This window comes from Zerene cesonia, chromosome 6 (genome assembly GCF_012273895.1).
Source record: "Zerene cesonia ecotype Mississippi chromosome 6, Zerene_cesonia_1.1, whole genome shotgun sequence".
In the NCBI taxonomy this organism is placed as follows: domain Eukaryota; kingdom Metazoa; phylum Arthropoda; class Insecta; order Lepidoptera; family Pieridae; genus Zerene; species Zerene cesonia.
The window spans coordinates 1,454,609-1,480,031 of NC_052107.1; the positions used below are offsets into that span (position 1 = coordinate 1,454,609).

Sequence of the window (25,423 nt, forward strand, 5' to 3'; positions counted from 1 at the left end):
AAAAAGGCGATCAGCCGGCGACGCGATTCACCAGTAACGTTATTATCGTGACTCAATGCAATAAAAATATCGTTGGGCTCTCCAATAAATTGCGATGTAATTTCTTTCTGAATAAATTTACAGTTCGCGCTTTATATTCCTCCCTAGGTAGATGTACGTATGTGTACAGTATGTATAATGGAGATAAGAAATAGTGGGTCGGTTTTTGGCGATTTGTTCCTGAGTCACACAAAGTTTACTGGCTAAGTTAAGCTTTTTAAAAGTGGGACACCAACTCTATTGCATTATTGCAAATTGGTTAGTGCATTTGGAACAATTTAAAATGTTTTTAAAAACAAGCTGAGAATTATAATAGTGTTACGTGTGAGGGTACTGAATATACAAAACTTTATTACTGATTGGAGGTAGGTATTGATAATTATATAATATAGTAATTGATAATTATATTAATACATCAAAATCCGTTGCGCAATTTTAAAAATCTTAACCCTCACCGTCTGTGTATATACACAGACTAATTATAGAATAACTAGTACCTCATTACAAGGGTCGCGGATTGTTAATATTATTTGATTTCTGCGTGAACATGACTCTCGATATTATTTTTGAGTGGGAAATGAAGTATGAGCGCTAGTGTTGCCAGAAAGTAGGTCATTCGTTCGAGGGGAAAAATTTAAGAGATTGCAAATAGAATACAGAGTCAAACATATTTACATAACAATTGACGATGGTAATGAACTTATGTAGCTACAGTTATCCACAAAAATTATAACAAAATTATATTACGAAGATTTAAATAGGCTTTTACTCTATTGTAGAAGCATAATAGGACCGATTGGAATTGTAGATATCACACTATCAGACTATAACACTAATCACACTTCTCATTAATATTATAAATATGAAAGTTTGTTTATTTGAACGTTTGTCAGTCAATCACGCTGAAACTACTCATCAGATTTTGATGAAATTTGCAATATGGACAGGGTATAAGCTGACTTGGGTGAATTTTATTCCGATTAAATATCCATTGGGATAGAATAGGAATTTTGATATTCGGGCGGAGCCGGAACGAGCGTCTTATATAAATATATACAAGACGCTCGTTCCGGCTCGTTTTGATACCCAAAAATAATGTGAAAAAGTGCTCCTCAGATATAAGAACAAAGGAGTATTTTATATCACCGCATTAAATTCATTACAATTTCCTTTCAAACAGAGGCGAAACCGCCACTAAAAAGGTAATAATAAAAAAGAGAACTGTAGAAACCTTTAAATAAATAACTCGGTACTAAATATTAATTTCCAGTAAACAAAACCTGGCTGTTTATTTACGGCCTAACCCCTTTACCATTGTTGACAGTTCGGAGCGGGTCCTTCGGTCGGCCATCTTAAATATTAAGCAAGATTTGTTTTGACTGTTACTAGTTCTTTTAAGCTGTTAAAATAAGAAACGTGGTTTAGTGTAACTTTATTGCGAATGAAAATAATTTGAGTTATAAAATACTGGTGGATCTTACTCGGATCTGTGATCTATTCGGAATATTTTTTTAGCATTATATTTGAATCGAAAAAATGCGAGTTGAATTAATAGAATTATGAGTTTGGTGTTCGGTGACTTTATTCTAATAATAAATAATAGTAAAAAATCAAATAAATTTTTGTCCCGATATTCCTACGGGATACAGACTTAAGAGGGGTCAAACCGCGGGGCGCAGCAAGTATGATATAATGTGTAAAACTAGTATTAATGCCTACTAATATTGGAAATTCAGAAATGTTTAAGTTTGCTATATTAAATTGTGACATGCATTTTTAACAACTGTATCTTTTCCGAGCGAAGCCGGTGGTCAATAGATAGTATTTTCAAACAACAATTATCCATTGGACTGAATTTTTTTGGGTTTTATTCATAACTTTTTGTGTAAACAGATTTTTATGATTCTTATTTTATTTGAAAGCTAGTGCCTACCATATTACCATATCAATTTGAAGACGGTTTACTTTTTAGTTGAAAATTATTATTTTTGTTATATTCTTTGAGAATGGTGCCAAGTCCTTAAGTAGTTCACAAGATGCAAACATAATCCATAATATTTATAATAAGGTGCCCTGTAAAATGTTACCTGTGACATTTTAAAATATAATATATTAATAACATATTAAAAGGCTTGCGGTATTTTATTTAAATATAGAAAAATTAACATCACTACAGCACTAATCCACTACACACCGTATCTCGTGCAAGCTCCCAGCGAGAAATTTCGAGAATTCTCAATTATACAAACATTTTGCCAGATTTAAAATGTCTCATTTGAATTTTATATCAAAAAACTTAACAATTGAATCAAAATATAAAACTAGAGTATAATTAACCTGTATTCACATTAATACTCTTATTATTAATTTATGACCCTGTGTACTTTCCTACTTCGTATTGTACTGGCTTGGAATAGTTACTGATAGAAATGTCTGTCTTTTTATGCAAATGACACTAAGTTCAGTAGATTTTACATGAGAAATTTAAAGTACATAGAATATTTAAATAGCTAAGACATAATAAATAACTAACATGTACTAAATTATTTCGTATTGTATATATAACCGTTTGAACACGCTTATCTCAGGATAAAACTTGATCGAATTCAACGTTACTTTCACTGTTAGATACTGTTTCCTACAGGCATTATATGTATCGCGGGCGAAGCTAGGGCGCAACGCTAGTCCTACTAATATTATAAATGCGAAAGTTTGTAAGGATGTGTGTGTGTTTCTTGCTCTTTCACGCAAAAACTACTGAACCGATTACAATGAAATTTGGTACGTAGACTGGACAACTGGAATATAAACAAATAGACAACTTTTTATCACCATATTCGAACGGAATACGGACTTACGCGGGTGAAACCGCGGGGCGCAGCTAGTGTTCAATAAACAAAAGTCGACAAAGTGCAAAGTCACGTAAAAGGACAGTTAACGTGAAGCATGCACTCAAAGGACTAGAATACGTGTGCTATAGAACCTGCTTGCGAACAAAAACCTCTTAAAAGCTTTTTGTTTCTACAACAAATGTACGGCAACTTAAAATTGAGTTTCCTCTGCGGTGCAGCTTATTTATAACAAACCGATAAAACGCAAATTTAAAAAGATTCATTTTATTTACTTCCTTTCAAAAATTCACATTTTTTATATATCGAAATGATTAAGTAAATAACGCAATTGTCCTTATGTCTATTCCTTATCTAATATAAGCAATTGTCTTTATATCTATTCGTTATCTAATATAAGTGTGAAGTAGACACGATATCGAATTCCTTAAAGGCGTATGCCCTGCTAATAACCCTGCCCCTCTTCAAATGTTCATGGCTGGTAGTGCTTACCATCAAGCGACCCACCAGACCACCACACTATGACTTATTAATTAATACTAGCTGTGACCCGCGGTTGAAACCGCGTAAGCGTGCTGCGTAACCGTATCCCGTAGGAATATCGGTATAAAAAGTGCCTATGTGTATAATAGTATTATTATTCACCAATAGATGTCAGGAAAAAAAAACACGATTAAATCACGAATATGACATTTTCTAAAAAAAAATTCCTAGCTAGATCGATTTATCGCCCCCGAAACCCCCTGTATACTAAATTTCATGAAAATCGTTGGAGCCGATTCCGAGATTCCAATTATATATATATATATATATACAAGAATTGCTCGTTTAAAGGTATAAGATATAATTACATAGACTATTTTAACTGGGCACTGGCACTAATAAATAAACATATTATAAGTTTATATAATTATCTACTAGCTGTTCGCCCCGGCTTCACCCGTGATACATATATAACCTATATCCCTCAGTCAACTTGCAACAAGATTTTTTCAAGTCAGTCTGAGTACAGTCTGTCAGTGGCCTTTGCGTGAAAACATTACAAAAAAACAAAAATTCAAAAGTTTCCTATTAATAATAATAATGTAGATATACATACATATATATCGATATAATTTGTCACCAGAACCTGAAGAACCAGATAATGACCACAAACCTATGGGTGGAGCAGTCCTGGTATGACTACAAACTGCGTTGGGAGCCCAAGGAGTACGGTGGGGTCCACATGCTGCATGTACCATCAGACCACATATGGCGGCCGGACATCGTCCTTTATAACAAGTGAGATTGAAGCTTTTTATATGTAGTTACTCATATACGACATTTAACATACACTTGATAATTTTATATAATACAAACTGACCCGACAAACGCTGTTCTGCCTTACTCTTATCCTTTAGGGGTCTGAAAAATAGATGTTGACTGATTCTCACACATACCTAATGCACATAAAATTTCATAAAAATCGGTCCAGCCGTTTCGAAGGAGTTTGGCAACGAAAACTGTGACACGAGAATTTATATATTAGATGAAACAATTGGAAAATAATGTTATTATTTATACACAATGTGTTTTTGTTTTGAATGTGTTCTGAAGTAGATACGAACATATTAATATGATTAAACATTAATTTGTGAATGTATTTTAAAATTTTAAAATGGAAAAAATAGGTTCTGTAATTTATTTATTTATTTATTTATTCTTTATTGCTCTTAACAAAAACTTAATAAAATTACAATATAAGCAATTGGCGGCCTTATCGCTATCTAGCGATTTCTCCCAGACAACCAAACGTACAGAGAGAAATAATATATATCTGTAAAGAAGATCCATCATTGTTTATGACGACCGTAACGTTCTTTCTTTAAATAAAAAAGTTATAAGTTCAATTCGGTCTGAAATCTGTTGCAAATACTTATTATATAAAGAGTGTTAAAATAAGGAACAAAAAAAAAAATTTCAGTTTTAGGCTGTCAATTGTTTAATTGCGATAAAGGAGCACTTACATACTTAAACGCTCCTTCACTAAATGCTTAATATATTTCACCATAAGATCCATATGGCAGATATAGCAAAATAACCAAGGAAAAGGGAATTTAAAATCCCTATCACTGGCATGTTATACTAGCTTTCCGCCTCACTTTCACTGCGCGTTATCGCGTGCCAGACGCTCCCCAAATTTTCACCCTTACTCAACCCTCTTCACGTTTTGTTTTTCGCGAAAATTGCGCCTATTTCGGATCCAAATCTATTTCTATGTTTTATGTCAATGAAAACCATAAGTAAAGAGTTAATTATAACATACTGTATCATATGTATAACACATACGTAAGATCAATAAGACTTTGTAGATAAAAACCTATTGGTAAAAGTCAGGTAGAGAATTTTCCTTTTAAAATAACAGGAATATTAAGATTTTAATTTTTCTGTGTCCTTTATTTAGAATATACTTCCATTCAATTGCTATCAATAACATGTTTTCATAGAAATATGAAGGAATAATATTATTGTTCTTTTATTTCTATTTCAGCTCAGTTTAAAAATCACATAATAAATTACTTTAATTTCCCTTTGAATGTAGGTGATAAACTTATTTATATACTATACTTATGTATACATTTCATATTATAATTTATTTGTATTAATATAGTAATGTAAATTAGATGTTTTAAAATTTTACAAGATAATTTGTGCTTAATTAAAAATCATTCCACGCTGTTCCTGATATTTTTGAATAAAAACTTGGTTTTTCAAATCTCGTGTACGATCGATTTTTACTCATCATCATACTCTTTATATACCTATATTCTCTGTCTATTTTCAAATATCTAAAAACAATCCTTTTGGGAAAAATTAATGTACATAAAACATTATTCATACATTAACATCATACAAGTATAATATACAATATAATACCTATATTCCATTTAACATTATAAAAATACAGACATTAATAATTCCCTTAATACCTACCTTTAAAATGTAACATGATTTGTGTTTCATATAATCCCGTAGCGTATAATCCAACGATAATTTGATCGCAGCGCGGTAATAAACAATAATTAATACCTATTAAATCCATCTAGGTTATTTCGCTTTTCATTTATTTTTAACGCAATTGTGAGAATTAACTACTGTGATCTTTATTAAATATCATGTGTTATTAATTATGACAGTTTTTGAGAATTTAATTGTATCTTATTCGTGATAAAGTTTATTCTGATATTGAAAGTAACTTGCTTCGCTTAGTTTTAGCGTAATGTGTGTTCTCATTTGCTATATTATTTGCTATTATTTCTTCCATTCCGTATAATATTCAAAATGTATTAATAATATAGGTATAAATGTGTATGTAATTAAAGTTTTTGTCTTTATAATTCTATCTTAAATAATTACATGTAATTATCTTGAAATCTATTTTTATATGTGATATATCTCATTAAATTAACACCAATTACGTCACAAAGCCTTAATATACAATCTTTATGTAATACGAAGTTAAATTACCACCCTACATATATTTGGCAACATGAACAATGTAATTAATTAATTTACGCGTACGGAGTTGTGATTTATTTCTACACAAACACCAGAACATCACTCACAAATAAAATATAATGTTTTTCCTTTATAAAGCTAATGGGTGACATCGTAATAATGTTATGCCATGATTGTCAACTTTTGTTGGCTGGTCGAGGGTTCTCCTAATTGGAGAACTCTCAACTCTCTTTTCAATGCCATTTATTTTTAATTAACACATTTTTATTGAATCAACACTAACAAATAAAGTTTGTGTCTATTGATATCGGAGTAACTGAGTATTATAATATTACTAAAGTTATGTAATAAGGTATACGAGTATGAAGATAATACGTAGAAATAAATCAATATGTGTATCTTTTAAAATTCGTATGTAGTTATATTTTTAAGCGACTTTAAAAAAGAAGAGGTTTTCAATTCGTATGTTTTTTTTGTGTTTGGTATCTCAGAATGTTGACTGGATTAACCGATTTCGATGATCCTTTTTTTGCTTTAAAACATGATCAGGACCATTGAAATCGAATTTCGTGCGATCTCATTGGAAGGCGGCTTAATTTTTTGTTATAAATAATGTTTCTTATATTCTTATTCATCATAAATGCGATAGTTTGTAAGGATGTGTGTGCGTTTGTTGCTCTTTCACGCAAAAAGTACTGAACCGATTGCAATGAAATTTCGTACGTAGGTAGCTGGACAACTGAAATAACATATAGGCAACTTTTTATATCGTTATTCCTACGGGATACGGACTTACGCGGGTGAAACCGCGGGGCGCAGCTGGTACCAAATAAAAAAGGAAACAATACAAGAAAATGCGAAATATTTGGAAAAACAAAATAAATTTTTAACAAAAAGTTTATTTTTTAAAATTGTACTTTCACATACATTAAATAAAGATTCTATAACTGTAGCATAGAAAATTTGATTTATTTATACAGATAACAAATCTATAAGCACAGCTAAATTGTATCAGTCAGAGAATGTAAACGTTGGCGCTATTGAAGATTGGATCGCGACGTAATTGTTAACAAACTGTGAACAATCTTTATCTGAGAAGTGATATTATTTTAAGAATTTCCTCAGCACGAACTGGGTCAAGCTTGGACTGGGGAGTTATTATGCCCTCGTAAAAATGTCGTTATAATGCATTATATATTACTTTCGGTCAATGAGCTAAGTGTTTAAACCGCTATCAATTCGTTTTCTGTATTCGAATTCAAATGGATTCATTTATTGCTTGAATACATACATTAGATAGTATTTTCTTGTGTTTGATTTAGAAGTATATATAGATAGTATTATACATTTAGAAATTAAAGAATTTTTAACGGATTTTAAACGCGATTTATTCATTATATTAGCGAGTAAAGTGTTTGGAATGTCACGTTAATAATATAATGATTAAATCGTGTTTACAATCCGTTAAAAAGTCTTTAATTTCTAAACGTACATTAGGTGTTAAGCGTACATTGGTTGTAAAATTTTAACCATATAGATATTTAAAATATTACATAATATATATGAGTATTTGTTATTTGACGTTATAATCATAGTAAATATTAAACCTATTTTTAAAGTGCCGTCTTTTGCGGAAATCGAATGTTTATAAATGTTTCATAATCCTAAAGTATCCATAGCCGGCCTTTTATATTTGCCGTAAGGTGCTACATGTAAATAATAATTATAGATTTTTTTGGTATATTTATGTTATTTCCAGAAGATTACACACCTCTGTTAATTGTCCATGATGGGTTTTCTGGTAGAGATCGGTGCCAGCGATACACCTTCTATAACAAACCCAAATATAGTTAAATTAAGAACCTTTTTTGATGTCGCTTAAAAATAAAAAAAAAGACCTATAAAGGAGGAAGGTGCCAGAAGCATTTGAAAAAATGTAATATCAACTGAGAAGGGTGTGATATCAAATAGGCAAAGGTGTATGCTGAATACCGTATGTGGGGATATTGCTGTGAAATATCATGTATCATTTGGCTTCATATATTTGCAACTGTGATCTTGGAGAACAGTATATGCGCAGTTATATAAATTTATTCAAAACTCTTAATGTGGCATGGAATTTTTTTTTGGATCAATTTCTGTAGTGAAAAAATCGCTACATCTAAGAATCTAAGAATTCTATTGTAGGAGTCGAGCATGCTTCGGGACGAATTGGGCCAGCTCGGGGAAGTACCACACCCCCACAGAAAACCAGCGTGAAATAATAGCTTGCTATTGTGTTTCGTACGGTGAGTGGGGGAGCCGGAAGCCTATTTCCTTCTCCTAGCCCTTCCCAGTTCATTCCTTCTTTCCAGTCATCAATCCTTCCTTAAAAGCGGGCAGCGGATTCTCAGAGGTTTGAGCCTCTGCGAATGTTCATGGGCGGTGGTAATAGTTTACCATCAGGCGAACCACCAGCTTTGTTGCCCGCTATGACATTAAAAAAAAAAAGGATAAAAATCACACGTAATAAACGATAAACGATAAACGATACCTATCTAATAAACATTTGATATCCATCAAAAGTAAACAAAAAATACAAACGGAATTTTAACTAATATTCAGTCCCACGGTAAATGCAATGTAATCTATAAGTTAACAGTTGGCCATACTCGATGAGAACTCTTACCAATACGAGTATGGTATAAATCATTGGTTGGTGATTATGATGCAGCGTTTACCAAAAATGTAGCCTCACAGGAAAACCTATCCTATGTCGTAAATATTACAGTCTAGTGTTGCTCAAATTTAATTCTTGCTCAACCGTGCTACCCTTCGATAGCTATCGATCTAACTATTCATAGATGAGTGTACTCTGAAGCAACAAAAGATTTCATTCAGTGACTAGAGGCCATTATACTACATCTTGTATCATCCCCAGTTTTCTAAACAGCGCCATCAATTCTGCTAAATGCGGCGTAATTTACTCCCTTGCTATTTGAGATCCATATGATTACGTGAGAAGCGCTGAACGGTGATTCGTCTTACTCCTTGTTCTGTTTATGACGACATTTATCTCTAGGACCCAGTGAAACATTTGTATCAAGACCCAGCGAACTTTATATCTATCATCGGAATTTCTTCTACGTGAAATTCTGTTCTGGAAAATATCCTTACTTTTAAATTATCAAATGCAATAAACTGAATATCTGTACTAATATTATAAAGCTGAAGAGTTTTTTATTTGTTTGTTTGTTTGAACGCACTAATATCAGGAACTGCTGGTCCGATTTGAAAAATTCTTTCAGTGTTAGATAGCCCATTAATTGAGGAAGGCTATATATGTGAAGACGAGGCGAACCGCTAGTCATAAAAATTACTGGATAAGTATATTATTTTATATGTTATCCATTTCTTTCTTGCTGTCTATAAGCCTCATTCACTCATGTGCAAACATTCGTGTATACAATTAACATTTGCAAATGTCGTCTCACATGTGGGGCATATTCGTGTGAATGTGGAAAACGAAAATAAAGCGTTTGTCTCGATCAGAAGCTATAACTACTTTTTTATATATTCATTTTTTCTTCATTTATACAAAATGACATAAAAATATTTAATAGAATATAGTTCAGCTTTGCTAAGGTCCTAAAAACCGACGTAGGGCGTGTTACTAGTTACGAAAATACTTAGATACAAAAGGATTTTTCGCGCCATATAACATGGTTATTAAAATTCACCCAAAGATAAGAATACGCTTACATAATATAGAAACATGTCGTTTTCTTATACCTAATTACGCATTAAACTGTTTACTGATGACGACACACATCCAACCAATTACTTAAATATTTGTTTCTATAATATGAAAATTAATTTGGGAGCCATTGTTTCAGTCATAATTGGATTTCATTGGAAGTACTCGTTATATTTACGTGGAAATGAAAGTGATATTCTGGGCTTTACTTTTAATACTTTTATTTCAAATGGTAACTGTTGTGTTTTATAGTTGTATTGTGTTTTATATTGAATTATAAATGTCATTGTATTTAATTGAATCAATTTACGTCTTTAATACTACTCATTTATAAACTTTAAATTGAGTTTTTTTAACTATATGACAAGATAAACATTGCTTAATTCTTTTTATAGATGTCGCATTCAAATAGTATTTTAATTAGTTTATACGAAGAATTGTTATAAAAGTTAAGAGCTTATCATAAACTGTTGTCAGAAAAGATTATAATAGATTTATTTAAATAAATTTATAATATATTAAGGTGAATTATTTTTAGGTGGCAGGATTTCCCGCTATTATTGGCTTCGGCATGGTTGTCGATAGAATGAAGTCTGGCTTGCACAGACTCATTACTGACGTTAGGAATGATCTGGAAATAGTTTTAGTATCAACGCTGAAAGCAGTAAATGTATTGTTTCGTGGCAGAGAAAGAAATGCAATTGTAAATGAAGAAAAGGTGTCGCAAGCGTAGACATAAAAGCTATTTATTATCGTTAAAACTAACATGTAGTTGCAATAAATGTTACTTATAGATTGCGAGAGAGAAAGTCAGTTCAGAATCATGATAATTTATATAGTAATATAGCGATGATGTATATAAATCTGGTGTAGAGTGAACAGACTAGACGGTTCTAGGGAAGCGCGCTCTATGTTAGAACACATCTCCGCTTACCAGCGAGCGAGATCGTGGTCGAGCACTTCCCAATAGTTCATAAGAATAAAATGGATCACCACAATAACAAAATAATACACCTTTATTAATTCAAACAAGTTTTCGATAACCAAATGTACATTGCTATATCTTGAATTGTGTTGTATTTTATGCAAATTATGAACAAACAAATAAAAAACATAATTCATCAAAAGCGTAGATTTAAATCCATATGCTATACTTTTGGTCTATTTCTTAAGGATCTATTTTGGACTAGTATAAGTACCTAAATTTAATATTCATTATTTCGAAATTGTTTTAATAGTTGCAACATAATTTTAATGATCATATCATTATATGTATTATATAGCTAGTAAGTAGTTAAAAGCGTTATTTAATGATCGATTGCTATTTAATACTAAAGCTTATTTATTTAAATCAATTATTTAGTATGTTATTATAATATTTCTTACAACTATTTTTAAACTAATCGAGAAAGTTTAAAAAGTGTATAAGCCGCCTTTTGCATTTTATATTAAATGCAACTACTAGTAATGCGTAATATTAAAATTGATTTATTATCAAATGTTCTTTAAGTTATAATTTATACACATATATGTTTTATTTTTTCATTTCCTCTGTACATTTTTATTGATGAGTAAAATCAATAAATACATAAATCATCTTTCGATATTGTCAAAATATATCAATGGAAGAAACACTTTTATTAAACAAACATTGCCATAAACCAGTTTAATATTAATTCTGTTCCTTCCTCTACCGTCGCATCAGACACCTTTGATTAATGTACCCAAACAATCTTCTCTCATTTCCGACCCTACCTGACCCTTACCATTAATGTGCACTTTTCTATTCAATCTCTATAAAAGCTTCCTAAAGATCCCTGAAATTTATTCCCGTTCCGATTTATTTTTTATTACTTTCAGAAGTTACTTTCTTTTCGGGTTTCGAATGCCCAAAGGAATGATTACGTTTATCTTAAATTTGACTGACGTCGCTTTTTTATTGATGAATGGATTATTTTTTTAAGTGTAAATGAGATATGATATATTGATCAAGCCGCTTGTTCCGGCTCCGCCCGGGTTGACCCGGAATAAAAACAAAATGAAATATATCCTTTCACACCCACAGATAACGTGGCTTTTTGTGCGTAAAAGAATCATAATTCTTATAAAAATCACTTCGACATATCTACTACATCGTCACCAACTCACAAATTCAAATTTACTTCAATATTAGTATACATACAGAACATAATATAATATAATAATATGCTGTTGGTATAAAATAAATATTTATTAAAACGAGTCCTAACTTATTATAGTTACGTACTTGATAGTTATTCAATTCCTCCCAGACATTCAAAATCGGATCAAAAGAGATTTTGACAAAAATTATTATTGTTTTTGAAATAGTGCAAATATAATAAAAAATATACATTTAAAACAGATTTTTAGCAATTACCTAGCCTCTTGATATATGTTACTTATTCGTTTCTATACTTCACAAAGATAGCACTGTTAAATAAAATTTGTAAGCATAATATAAAATAAATCGTCTAATATCCTTTATTTAAATAAATAAAATAAATTATGTATGTATCCATATTAACCATTCATCTATTTTCCTTTCATATTCCTACGTGATTATCATAACAATACGTCAACTATTTAAATTAGTTATCGAGTAAGGTAATGTATGGAACCCATTAAGCCATCGCGATCGGTTCTGTAACAACAATTTCCACGGTAACCTGTCTGGTTAATTGTATGTATTCAATTAAATCTACACCTGTGCACACAACAAAGCAGTCAGGCATTAACACACAAGATCAATAGACAATAACTACGCTTATGACGTCATATAGTCACTGTTCTAGAATTATAACTATGTTTTGCTACTTAATTCTGAACCTTTCCACCCTATCATACAACACAATTTTCTTTCCACCAGTAAAACTCGGACACGCAAAAATTTTTACGCGCTATAAAACAGAAATTACGTCAAAACCCATGCGGCATATAAACTTCGCTTACCATTGCAGTGCGGACGGCAACTTCGAGGTAACGTTGGCGACGAAGGCGACCATCTACCACCAGGGGCTGGTCGAATGGAAACCCCCCGCCATTTACAAGTCTTCCTGCGAAATTGACGTCGAATATTTTCCGTTCGACGAGCAAACGTGCGTCCTTAAGTTCGGTAGCTGGACGTACGACGGATTCAAGGTAATTCCGGCTCTCCACCGCTCGCCCTGACCGCTCTCTTTGTCCGCAGCGCCGACGGCAACTACGAAGTGACGCTGATGACCAAAGCCACGGTCTACTACAACGGAATGGTGGTGTGGCAGCCGCCCGCCGTGTATAAATCCTCCTGCTCGATCGACGTCGAGTTCTTTCCTTACGACGTGCAAACCTGTGTGCTTAAGTTAGGAAGCTGGACGTATGATGGCTTCAAGGTGACGCCCCGCTGTACGCCGCTTGCCGAGCGGGCCGTAGCCCTAGGGCCCCCCGGCCGATGTCAGTAGCTTGTCGCTCGAACGTAATCGTCGTTACCTTGTCTTTGTGAAATATCATCATAACAGCTTGCTTGGCGAAAAGCGTGCGCCCCACGCTCTCCGCTCTAGCCTAGCTCTATTTGCAAGTTTGTGTTTCAAATGAGTTGATTGTTAAAGTATGTGGAGTAGCGGTTGACTCTGCGCGCGAGTCCTCGAACGGTCGGCCTCGTTGGTCTACCCGATCGGCGTTCCTCGCTCGACACGGAAAGGTATAAAATTTGACGCCAGGTGATATGGGATGCAACTTCACTATTCAATCCTTTCCGACATGTCCCACCGGAGCGAGCCGCTTCACGCATCGTAAATTGTTAATTCAATCGCGAATGTTCCCTGTGACTATATTTGACCATTTGGCGTGGAGCGGCTTCAACCGTGACAGAACCTATCCCGGCTGGCTCCGCCCGCGTCACACACACACACACGATCGGCCACACGAATGCTTGTTGCATGCCTCACTCTACATCAGTCACTGCATGTCGGCTTCTTTCCAAACCGATTGCATTCCCGATCACAGCGGCTCCCAACTGCCGCCGATACACTACATGACACGCGAACACAGCACTTTGAACGCTGACGTCCCGACTCCCGGTACACACTGAACAGTCATCAAAAGCATATTTTATACCTTTCCCTTAGTTATTTTAGTAGCTGTTTGAATTCGATGTCGCCCATTGCATGATATAAAAGACGAAACAATGACATCAAGACACATATGTGTGGATAGCGTAACGGTTCCTGAAATCGATTAGATTTTACGAAACGTGCGTTGCATGCCTTACACTCAAAGAGTTTGCGCCTAGTCTGATGCAGATGGTGATGTAAAAGCCGCAAAGATTAGTCGCAAAGTCGTAGTTGCGCGATGTGGCGTCCAGTCGCTGCGACTGACACTAGCGTGGCGGAGCCGGTGCTTACGACGACTTTAAAACGAAATCAAATATATCGCCGACTCCATGATAAAGTTTAAATTCATTGAGGAGTTGTATCACGTGCGTTACTTGGCATGTTGTTGTGTCATCTTTGGCGTTGTGTTCGAGATGTGTGTGTTCCTTAAACTATAGGTACATGATACTTTGCACACTTTGTGGTAAGTAAATTAACGTGACATTTTTCCACAGTTTAAATTTATGGGTTTGTATGAGCAATATTCTAGGTCCTACATCGTGTGACAGGGTGCATGTATCCAATTTAAAACAACAGTTAAATAAAGTGATTAAATAAATCGATAACAATTTACGTCGAAACAAAATTACATAGTTATTTTATTTATATTGAGGTTACATTTTGTTTGGCGTAAATTCTGTAGTGTGTTTTTGCTTTTAAACTAAACCTAAACTAAAGGGTGATTAAATATTCGTCTTAAACAAAATGATAAAAATAATTTGTGTATTTTAAGTGTGATTTATAGAAACTGTTTATCGATGTTTGTATTTTAAGATAATATATTTTTATCTCAAGAGTTATGGACGGAGAAAGGAATGAGAGAGATTAATTAATGAACGACCGAATGATTGATTGAAATATAATTTTTCAGAGTTTTGCTCTCATCGAAACAAAAGCGAGTTTTGTCTCTCGAGACTTTCCAATGGCTTTTAAATTTGTAATTAAAATGAATAAAGAAGAATGAGCATTTTACAGAGAATTGTTATTTTATTCAATAGCAAACCTAGCGTTGAATTATAGCTCGATGGGCATTGTCTCTGGGCACAAATGACAGATGTTTGGAATGTGTTAGCACTAACCGTGGCTCGTGGCATTAACTCTATCTATCCTACATCTATTATAAATGCAAAAGTTAATAAGTATGGATTGACGGATGTATGGATGTTAGTTAATCTTTCACGCAAAAGCAGCATATCATATGTGTATGAAATTTCGCACAAAGATAGATCATAGTCTGGATTAACACATAGGCTGCTTTTTACAGGCGAGTGACGCCGTGGATTACAGCTACTTATTTATATTATCGACGATTGCAGCACAAGTCAGAGCTATTGCGACTTTATTTAATTGTTTCGTTAGCCCTCAATGTTACCGCGACTTATAACATGTTTTCTACATAACGTCCTGTTTAAAAAATTGTCAAAATATTTTAACATTTCTAAACATATAAGCTGTAAGTCGAAAACTAGTTATAAATAGAAATTTATGTGGCGAATGACGGTCACGCGATAACGCCAAGATTATATTCAAAGTGCTTTTGAAAGAAGCTTAATTGAATGAATAAGTTCAAATTATGTTTAAGTTGAGTTGAGTTTAGAGTTGGGAGAAGAAAATTTGATTAAATTATAATTAAGGCACAATTTCCTTCGTGCCGCTTAATAAACTGGCTGATATTAAAATTAGTTTACTTCAATAACGTATAACTAAACGTATATGGTACTGATGGAACAATCTCGATTATTTTAGCACGACAACAGGCTTGTATGAATAAATGGAGGTGTGAATGGTAGACAAAAATATAGATGCAACACCGTGGCGTCGAAATAACAAGATAACATTGCACTCGAATCATATAACAGTCGTTTACAGTAATTGGAATCACAATTACTTCGGGGAAAGGTCCATTTTCGACTACGCCAAATTTCAATGTATTCTTTATTTAAAATCTATTTAGAATACATGTATGCGATTTAAATCATATTATATGTGTGAGTGTTTGTGTGTGTATGTGTGAGAGAAAGTGAAATTGCCCAATGCTCATTCTTCTTTCTATGTGTTTGTTAATGAGATGATACGATGAGTTGGTACGCAGGTGGACCTGCGACACATGGACGAACAAGCGGGCAGTAATATTGTGTCCGTGGGCGTGGACCTCTCCGAGTTCTACATGTCCGTCGAGTGGGACATACTCGAAGTGCCTGCAGTGCGGTGAGTGACATAATATGTTTATTTATATTATATGGTTGCTTTCAGATTTGGCCCAATGGTAACTAACGGAAAAAAAGTCTCAACACAAAAATAATTAGTTTTAACAAAAACTAAACCGCCCTCAAATTGTCAAACTTAGACCATGTTAGAATATCCTTCCAAACTGCAATTGTAGTATATTTATATGTACCTTGTATTTAAATACTTTTCATCTGTTCTTTATGTTAATTGAATAAAAATATCCGACCTGGTTTAGGAACAACGAGCATTTGGTAATCGAAGACAGTGATATCATAATTGAAGCTATACATCCTGATTATGAAAAGACATATAAATTTAAAAAATGGACTATTTCACCCGCATCATCCATTTGCCCTATACAAGAACACTGGTCTATTAGGACACAAAAAAGAAAAAAAAACAGAGAATAACAAGTAATACAACTCACGTTATTTCGTAATTGTTGTTTGTGTCCAAAACCGCAATTTCCTTCAACACTAAGCAGACTCATCATAAATTGATTACAGACGAAATTTCTGCTTCTAGTTTCACTCAAAGGCTCTTAGCGGTATGCCCGTGGCTTTAGTTATTACTTATTAGTACTAGCAAGTTTTCGATATTATGCTTTGTGTATTTTGTGTTGATTTTTCATAACTTTCTTTCTTTTTAAATTAAAACGTCTTGAATGATAATCGTCTCTTACAGGTGGATATTATTTCAGTGACTATATCACTGAGTCCTGGCCTAGTTTAATACATGACGTATATTACTATCATATTATTCTAATATTATAAATGTGCAAGTTTATGAGGGTGGATTTTTATATGTATGTTTGTTACTTTTTCACGCGAAAAGCACTCAACGGATTTTGATAATTATATACAGAACATATTTAATTATCTACTGAAAAAAAAACATCTTTATTAAAAATTTTGCACAGTTGATAATAACAATAACAGCCATTACACTCAGATTCCAATTAAAAGCCTATTATAATTAAACAATAACACGAAATTTAATCGTTTATCTTTCAAAGTCTTATTTGGTGCTTTTTATTTCTCTATCTGTAAGTGTTTATCTGTAAGACTTATGTGTTCTTTATGCTTGTAAATTTTCATGTCTTTAATGTTTATTCATTGTCTATTAATTGTCAAATATACAACAAATGAATGTATCAGGTTCAAAGTTATCGTATTTTTGGGTTCAATCAATGCTTTCCCTTTTCTTTTTATACGTTTTACAAAAAAAGGTACAATCTAAATCTTCATTACTTCGGTACTCCGAGTGGAAATGACAGAGCATAGAGAATTATACTTTCAAACAAACGACGAAACGTTCCAGAAATATCCTTGTTAAGTGCGTCTCATGTAACAAAAGTGATTTAAATGAGACTTCGCTGCAAATGAAGAAGTTTCACGAAAAATCTCGGCTGAAGTTGTATCATTCAGCTGAGAGCTTTTACAAAAATCTTGTTAAACAAGTATCTACGTTTCAGCTGAATTTGTGATGAACACGATAATTTAGGTACCCTTTTTTCTACCAGCTATGATAGGTTATGTAAGGTAACGTTTTGAATTATATTTTCTTTTTATGTCATAAGCGACCAACTGAACTGTTGATTGCGATCACCACCGTCCATGAATATTCGTAGAGTTAATGCCTTTGCGAATGCACTGACCGTTTTTAAGGGGAAAGGCATAAGGAAGGATTGGCGACTGGAAAGAAGGAATAGATCGGGAAGGGTGAGGAAAAGGCCCATTTGTGCGTAAGTGTGGTCGACTCCCATAAAGAGACCACGACACATTATTAAGAAAACCTAACTTCTTGATTCTTTGGAAGCATAGGAACATAAATCACATATGAAACAAGCCCATCTCCTGTTTCTATTGAGAATAGATTTTTAATTGTAGTAATTTCTAAGAGGATATGATGTGTGGTAGTCGAGCACGCTTCGGCACGAATTGGACCAGCTCGCACCGGGGAAGTACCACACCCCCACAGATGACCGGCGTGAAATAGCATTCTGCTGTGTTTCGTTCGGTGAGTGGGGGAGCCAGAGGCCCATATCCTTTTCCTTACCCTTCCCAGTCCTTTCCTTTATTCCTATCGCCAATCCTTTCTTAATCCTATCTCAATTTAAAGTCGGCAATCCATTTGTAGAGGCGTAAGGTCTGCAATGGACCTTTTGCCTCTCCAAATGTTTATGGGCGGTGGTAGCGTTTAGCATCAGGCGTCCGACCAGCTCCATTGCGGACTGTAACATAAAAAATATGAAAGTATCGTATCGTGGCTCCTATTTAAAATAATTAAAACTTCACAGCAAACTTAAATTTATATACTGCTAATTCCTCTATCTATCACAATCCGTTACATATATAATTTTATAACCACTTAATGCCAACGATTTTATCTAGATAAAATCTAGATTCAAGCGAGCAATTTCAGACTGATAAATCGACCTAGATGGGAAACCGGCTTTCACTGAACGTTCGAAATTCTATCTTGTAATTTTGAGTATTACATCACCTTCCCGTGAATTCGCAAGAAATATCTAACTTTAGAGTTAAGCACATCTAATATATTATTGTATATATAATTATCAGTGCCAAAGCTTTTGGAAACGTATTTGAGAAGGAAAATTAATGAATGTAAATTAATGAAGGATTAGAAAAACATCTATTGCCTTTTATATTTAAGTTTTTATTTTATCTGTATAATTGTTTTCATAATGCGCAAAACCATTTTCTCAATATATATAATCTTTTAATGTTTAATTACTGTTTATATATAATATAAATATGTATAATGTATGTATGTAGGTATGTAAGAATGAATGTATTTCTATGATTTTATAAGTATGTACTTTTATTTTTATGTGTTTTTTTTTTTTGCATATATTATAAACTTATATATTTGCACCTCTTCCATAAATTTGTATGTTTATAGCTTCTCCTTGACCACCTAATTGTCTGGAAGAGAGATCTCTGCCTTAGCGATGAGACCGCCAGTTGTATTCTTGAATCTGTGTAATATGATGTATATTCTTTTATTTATTTATTTTTTAATCATTTGGTGCACAATACATCTTTCTTGTTGGTTATTTTATTATTATACTAGCTGCGCCCCGCGGTTTCACCCGCGTAAGACCGTATCCCGTAGGAATATCGGGATAAAAAATAGATGTTGGCCGATTCTCAGACCTACCCAATATGCTTACCAAATTTCAGAGGAATCGGTCAAGCCGTTTCGGAGGAGTATGGCAACGAAAACTGTGACACGAGAATTTTATATATTAAAGAAGATTATATTTTAGTTAATATATATCATTGAGTATGCTTACATCCGTAAAATATATGTGCGTCTTGTTGTTTGTAACAGATGAGTCCATTAAGCAGTTTTGTATCGGAAGCCACAGTCTGACCGCACGTTAAGGTTTCGACACAAATTGAATAGGGTGTACTCATGTTGCGTATATTGTGGGAATAGGGTGACAATTTTTAACGGTTATATTTAAATTAACTTTCACAGTTAGCCTGCGTAGTAAAGAAAAAGGGGATTCCCCACATATTTTCAATTGCCTTGGGATTTCCAAAATAATCATAATAATAATTATCCTCTTTCCTTTCTTCACAAACTATTTCTGTACCAAAATTTATGACAAAAAAAGTACAAATCTAATATCATTATATGCACAATTTATTTTATACCCATCTCCCTAATCTAGCATCTTTATAAATTGAAACATGATATCGCTTTTATAGCGAACAGCTGAAACGCAAGTCAGCGCTGAGTCAGCACATCTTCAATATTTCGCAAGGAAATATAAAATTTGTCCATGTTTTCTTCTATCAATGTAACTTATATTGGAACGTTGTATAAACAGTTTGTTAATGGTAAAAAAGCACGGTTTCATCGAATAAGTATTTGTTTTGATATTTAGCAATGTTAGTTTAGAGTTTTTTTTATTAATTTATATATTTTTTAATCGTTACATAAAAAAATAAAATCCTAAAATGCCTCGTAAGAATACAACATTATCTATATTTGTTTATCTATTATTAGAGATCAGATTTAGTGTCAAATCTCAGACACACAGAACAACAGACTAAAAAAAGTTTTATTTCCTTTTATTTTTGAAATTACAAAGACGTCAATTATATTTACATATACAGATTACAAGCTCTTTGGAATCATAAAATAACCTTAACATACCTAAAATATGTAAGCTGGTATACGAGCACGAAATATAAACCTTGCGGCAGCCCTACATTACCGTACTTATGAGGTCGATACAAGCCTCTCCGCTCACATCCGCTTAGCTGGTAAGCCTGCCCTTTACACCCTTATCTCGATATAGAAGACGCAACTTAACACACATAAACATATCATTTACATATACGTATAATCTTTATAGGGTTGTCGATGGTCACAAGAAGTGGTTGGCAATCGTAAAGGTTCGAGAATACTTTGGTGTGAATATTTTAAATATGAAACTTCTCAATGTTTGTGTAGAGTTTTAACAACTTTATTTCGATCAAGTAGACAGTCATAATACATCAATTGGATGTTATTCATTATAATTGCTTTAAGCTGTATTACATTAAGTTATATAAAGTATAATATAAATCAAATTTGAATGAAATCAATAAAGAACAGTGTATTAAATAATGATTTTTAACCAAAAGCTAGAAAAATTGTCAGAACTAAACGAAAATTTTAATGGGACCACATGGCAGGCAGGAAAAAAGAATCATAAAAATCGGTTCACTCAGTAAAAAGTTATGAGGTAACACATACAAAAAATACAGTCCATAACCGCCTTTTTGAAGTCGGTTGAAAACAACCAAATGTTCACAAAAGAAGAAAACTTTTAATTAAGTCTCGAATAACAGTCACAATTCTATTCCACAGTTCACCTAAATTCAAAAACACGATTCTAGAGACCTAATATAAAAACAAATTGGGGATAACACAATAACAGAAGGTCGTGTGAAAAGGCTAATCGCTTGAGATAAAGTCAAGATTCGTATCACGGTTCGGTCTTGCCCTTAAACGTTATTAAGACAAGACGTTTTTGCAATAAGATAAGAAACCCTAGATAAAACTTTGCAAGTAACATTTTAATTCTTTTGTATATTTATTTCAATTATATCTTATTATTCTCTCTTAGTCTTATTTATGAAATAGGGGAGAAACAATCACCTTCATATATCCGTCCCAAATTTGACCTTGTACCCATAAATCGTTATACCTATTTATATCATTCAAGCAGAACCACTTAGACGTAAGTGTTATTTTATTTCAACTCGGTTGTTAGGCTTTCTTTAGGCTATGGTTTGTCGTAACTTGGGCGTGAATGGGACCTTTATATGAGTTCAACTACTATTTTACATTAGCAAAGAATACAGATAATATAGTTATAATATTATGTATGTTGTGTATTTTGGGATTCTTGGGAGCTTTATTTTTATTTTATTAAAAAAAACTCAATAATATTAGTTTATGCAACGAGTATTATGTTGGTTGAATTTTACCTAATATTCTATTGAATGTAATTAAATGTCACTTAAAGGTTTTTTTATAATTGATTTATACCTGCCCACTCAAAAATGTAATATTTTTAAGATATATTAGCCTTTTCCACGATGTGACGTCTTTTTTATGCCGTAAGTGGTTCGCCTGATGATATGCGATCACCGCCGCCCTTGAACATTCGCAGAGGTAAGTCCTCTGAAATGCGCTGCCCACTTTTAAGGGGAAAGGGATCAGGAAAAGTTTGATGACTAGGAAGAAGCAGTTGACTAGGTAAGGAAAAGGAAACTTGCCTCTCGCTTCCCAACCCAAAGATTTAAAAAGTAATTATTTATATAATACCAGTTTTCCGGTCGTGGAGTCGCTCGCGTAGTTAAAGGAAAAAATATTTTTCTGCATAGTTCCCGTTACCGGGGGTTTTCGGTATATAAACTATCCTATGTCCTTTCTCGGGTTTACTTATCTTTGAACCAAACTTCATGCAAAAGCATAGTGGTTAAGCCGTGATGAACAGACAAAAAGATAGACAGATAGATAACATTTCGCATTTATACTATTCTAGTGACTTGTATGAACAATGTAATCCTATACACTCAATTTGTTTGCCAAAATAATGCAAAAGGCATAAAAAAGCATCAGGTAAGACAAATGTCGATGTGGTTCAAAAATACGGATTGTTAACGAAAATACGGTACACATCTAGCAAAATCAGCTCTGCATTGAAATACACACAGTACATTTAGTTTCTCTGCACAGATGCTTTTATATAGCGAAACTATGAGTTGTGAAACATTTTATAAACTTAGCTATTGTCATATGAACCCGGGGGTAGCGGAACAAATGCTATACATTTCTCATACGCACTCCTCATATTGCGGCTTTTGTCGGTGATTCTATTTTTTATTCGTTCTAGGTTGCCAGGTTTCATGAAGTTTGAACTCCAGGAAGGTTACATGATATTTTATAAAAGCTCAGACCGACATATACTTTTTGATGAGATGAAAGGAACATTTTACAATATACGTTACTCTTTTACCTTTATATACTTAATGATATTATGTATAAATACATTTCATATGTTATTACAAAATCCATTTTATTACATTATATTATAGACTAAGCAATCACCAAAGTATGTTTCTATATAAGAAATATCTAATTTCTAATACGTACAATATTCACAGGAACGAAAAGTTCTACACGTGTTGTGACGAGCCATATCTCGACATAACATTCAACATCACCATGAGGCGGAAGACCCTCTTCTACACGGTGAACATCATAATACCCTGCATGGGGATCTCGTTCCTGACCGTCCTTACCTTCTACTTGCCCTCAGATAGCGGGGAAAAGGTATTTTTTTTTTTTGTAATTTGACAGGATTAATTTTTTTTAATGGCAATATGTCAGAACTATTTGCCAGTGTCAAATTATAAAAGGTCTGGATACCAAAATTTTATTCAATAATGAAAGATTTAAACACGCGTATAATCAGAGAAGTAGCGCTTATCCATATAAAATATATATCTTTATATAACGCTAATCTATATAAATATAATAAAAATTATTAGTGAGTCAAAAACTAAATCAACTTCTTTGTTAAATAAATTTACTATATTATAAATAATACGATAATAATTGACAATTTTTTATTATTTCAATAGACACACTCTTCAATAACTTCACAATCAGGTTTTCTTTTTTGGTGATGCTACGATAGCACGTTAGGTTTTAAACTTTCTTGTTAGGCAAAGGACTACATACAGCCCAATTTTTTTATGTTTCGTTTCCGAAAAATGTATAATCTGTTGATATATATAATATTTTAACTTGACAGTGATATTAAGTGATTCTTTGACATAAATCAAATATAAAGCACACACATTGTCGATAGTCATGTAAACTAAACAAAAAATGTAAAGAAAATTATCCTAAAATGAAATGTTCGCCAACAATCCCGTACTAAACTATTAATGTATTCTCCCAATGATTGAAGGGTCTTCAGAGAATTACGGCGTCGTTTGACTTCGCCAGTAATGACATCGATAAGTGAAAAAATTGCTCCAATTTATCTCCCCAGCTTTATTCTTTGAATCCATGATTTAACGTAGTTTCTAGCACTTTCTCCACATTTATTTAAATAATTTTTTTTTTATATACAATATTGCCATAAATAAAGAAGAAACGGGTTAAAAAAAATACACATATATATTTTCGCGCGCTTATCGAGTGCCATTTACATTTATCTGTATTTTCGTTCGGTATTCGCAATTCAAATTCTATTGCACATCACCAACTGTATACAAACGCTCCAAAAAGAGCACTAAATTTTAACTATTTACTGAAAGCTGTTATCTATTGTTTCGTTTTGGGTAAATGTGAATAACGTTTATGTGTTCCATAATTTTAATATTGGTTTGTTTAAAACCAGTATTTGAATGAAAATTAATAAACATTCGTGTATTAATAATTTAACTAGCACGCACTTATCTTTTCTAAAGATATTTTCAATACCTAGTGCAGGTTAAATTAGATTAAAGTGCTAATAAGTATACTGGAAGTATGATTTAAATTCATTAAAAATGTTTAGCATATTTATATAGCTACTGTTGAATTTTCTATTTCACAAACAAAATGTTAATTTTCCTTACATTTCCAGGTGACATTATCTATATCGATACTTATCAGCCTCCACGTTTTCTTCCTGCTGGTGGTAGAGATTATTCCACCCACCTCGCTTGTCGTGCCACTGTTGGGGAAATATCTCATTTTCGCCATGATTCTGGTATCAATAAGGTAAGTTTTTGAATGTACACTATAATAAAATACAAGACATTTCATATACACTTTTAATTGCGTATTTTGCGTCATTAATAAAACGTATAAATAAACTTCAACGCATATTGCGTCATAAACTTTTTGATGAAATATTATGTAATTTTATAATTTCAACAAATTCAAAACATCTCTTAATGTCATGTTGTATACTATTTATCTATTTTTTGGTTTTGTTATCCAATAACTCCGTGGGTTTTCAACCGATTGACTTGATTTTTTTTTTGTTTGATGGTAAATTAGTCATTTGATCCCATTCATTACAATCTAGAGTGGCACCTTACCCTTGGGACGTCGGTGCCCTTTTTGTAGAATATATTTTGCAAAAATAATTATGAATGCACAAGCAACGAAGTCGCAGACGCCAACTTGTTTCAAAATAAATCTTGCCAGCTTCCAAGGGTCCTAAAGAATCAGTGAACGCTTTGACACTTAGTTACCTAAATCCTTTGAAAGCTGTGATTTTTCATGTGGCAACACGTGTACCGTTTTTCAACTCTGAAAACGGGTTTAACTTCATAAGTTAGTTCTTTAAGTTTAATTTTTAGTTTTATAGCATTGAAATGCTTTATAAATGA

General features: G+C 33.0%; 1 protein-coding gene across 1 annotated transcript in view; it reads left to right on the forward strand.

Moving 5' to 3' along the window:
• The window catches only part of LOC119840333 (acetylcholine receptor subunit alpha-like), a 64,406-nt gene that overhangs the window by 10,489 nt on the left and 28,494 nt on the right, over nucleotides 1–25,423 (forward strand). Inside the window, exons 2-6 of the mRNA XM_038366892.1 lie at nucleotides 4,015–4,169; nucleotides 13,101–13,281; nucleotides 16,363–16,478; nucleotides 23,195–23,363; nucleotides 24,670–24,806. Coding sequence (XP_038222820.1) covers nucleotides 4,015–4,169; nucleotides 13,101–13,281; nucleotides 16,363–16,478; nucleotides 23,195–23,363; nucleotides 24,670–24,806 — 758 coding nt within the window. The remainder of the gene's footprint in view (nucleotides 1–4,014; nucleotides 4,170–13,100; nucleotides 13,282–16,362; nucleotides 16,479–23,194; nucleotides 23,364–24,669; nucleotides 24,807–25,423) is intronic.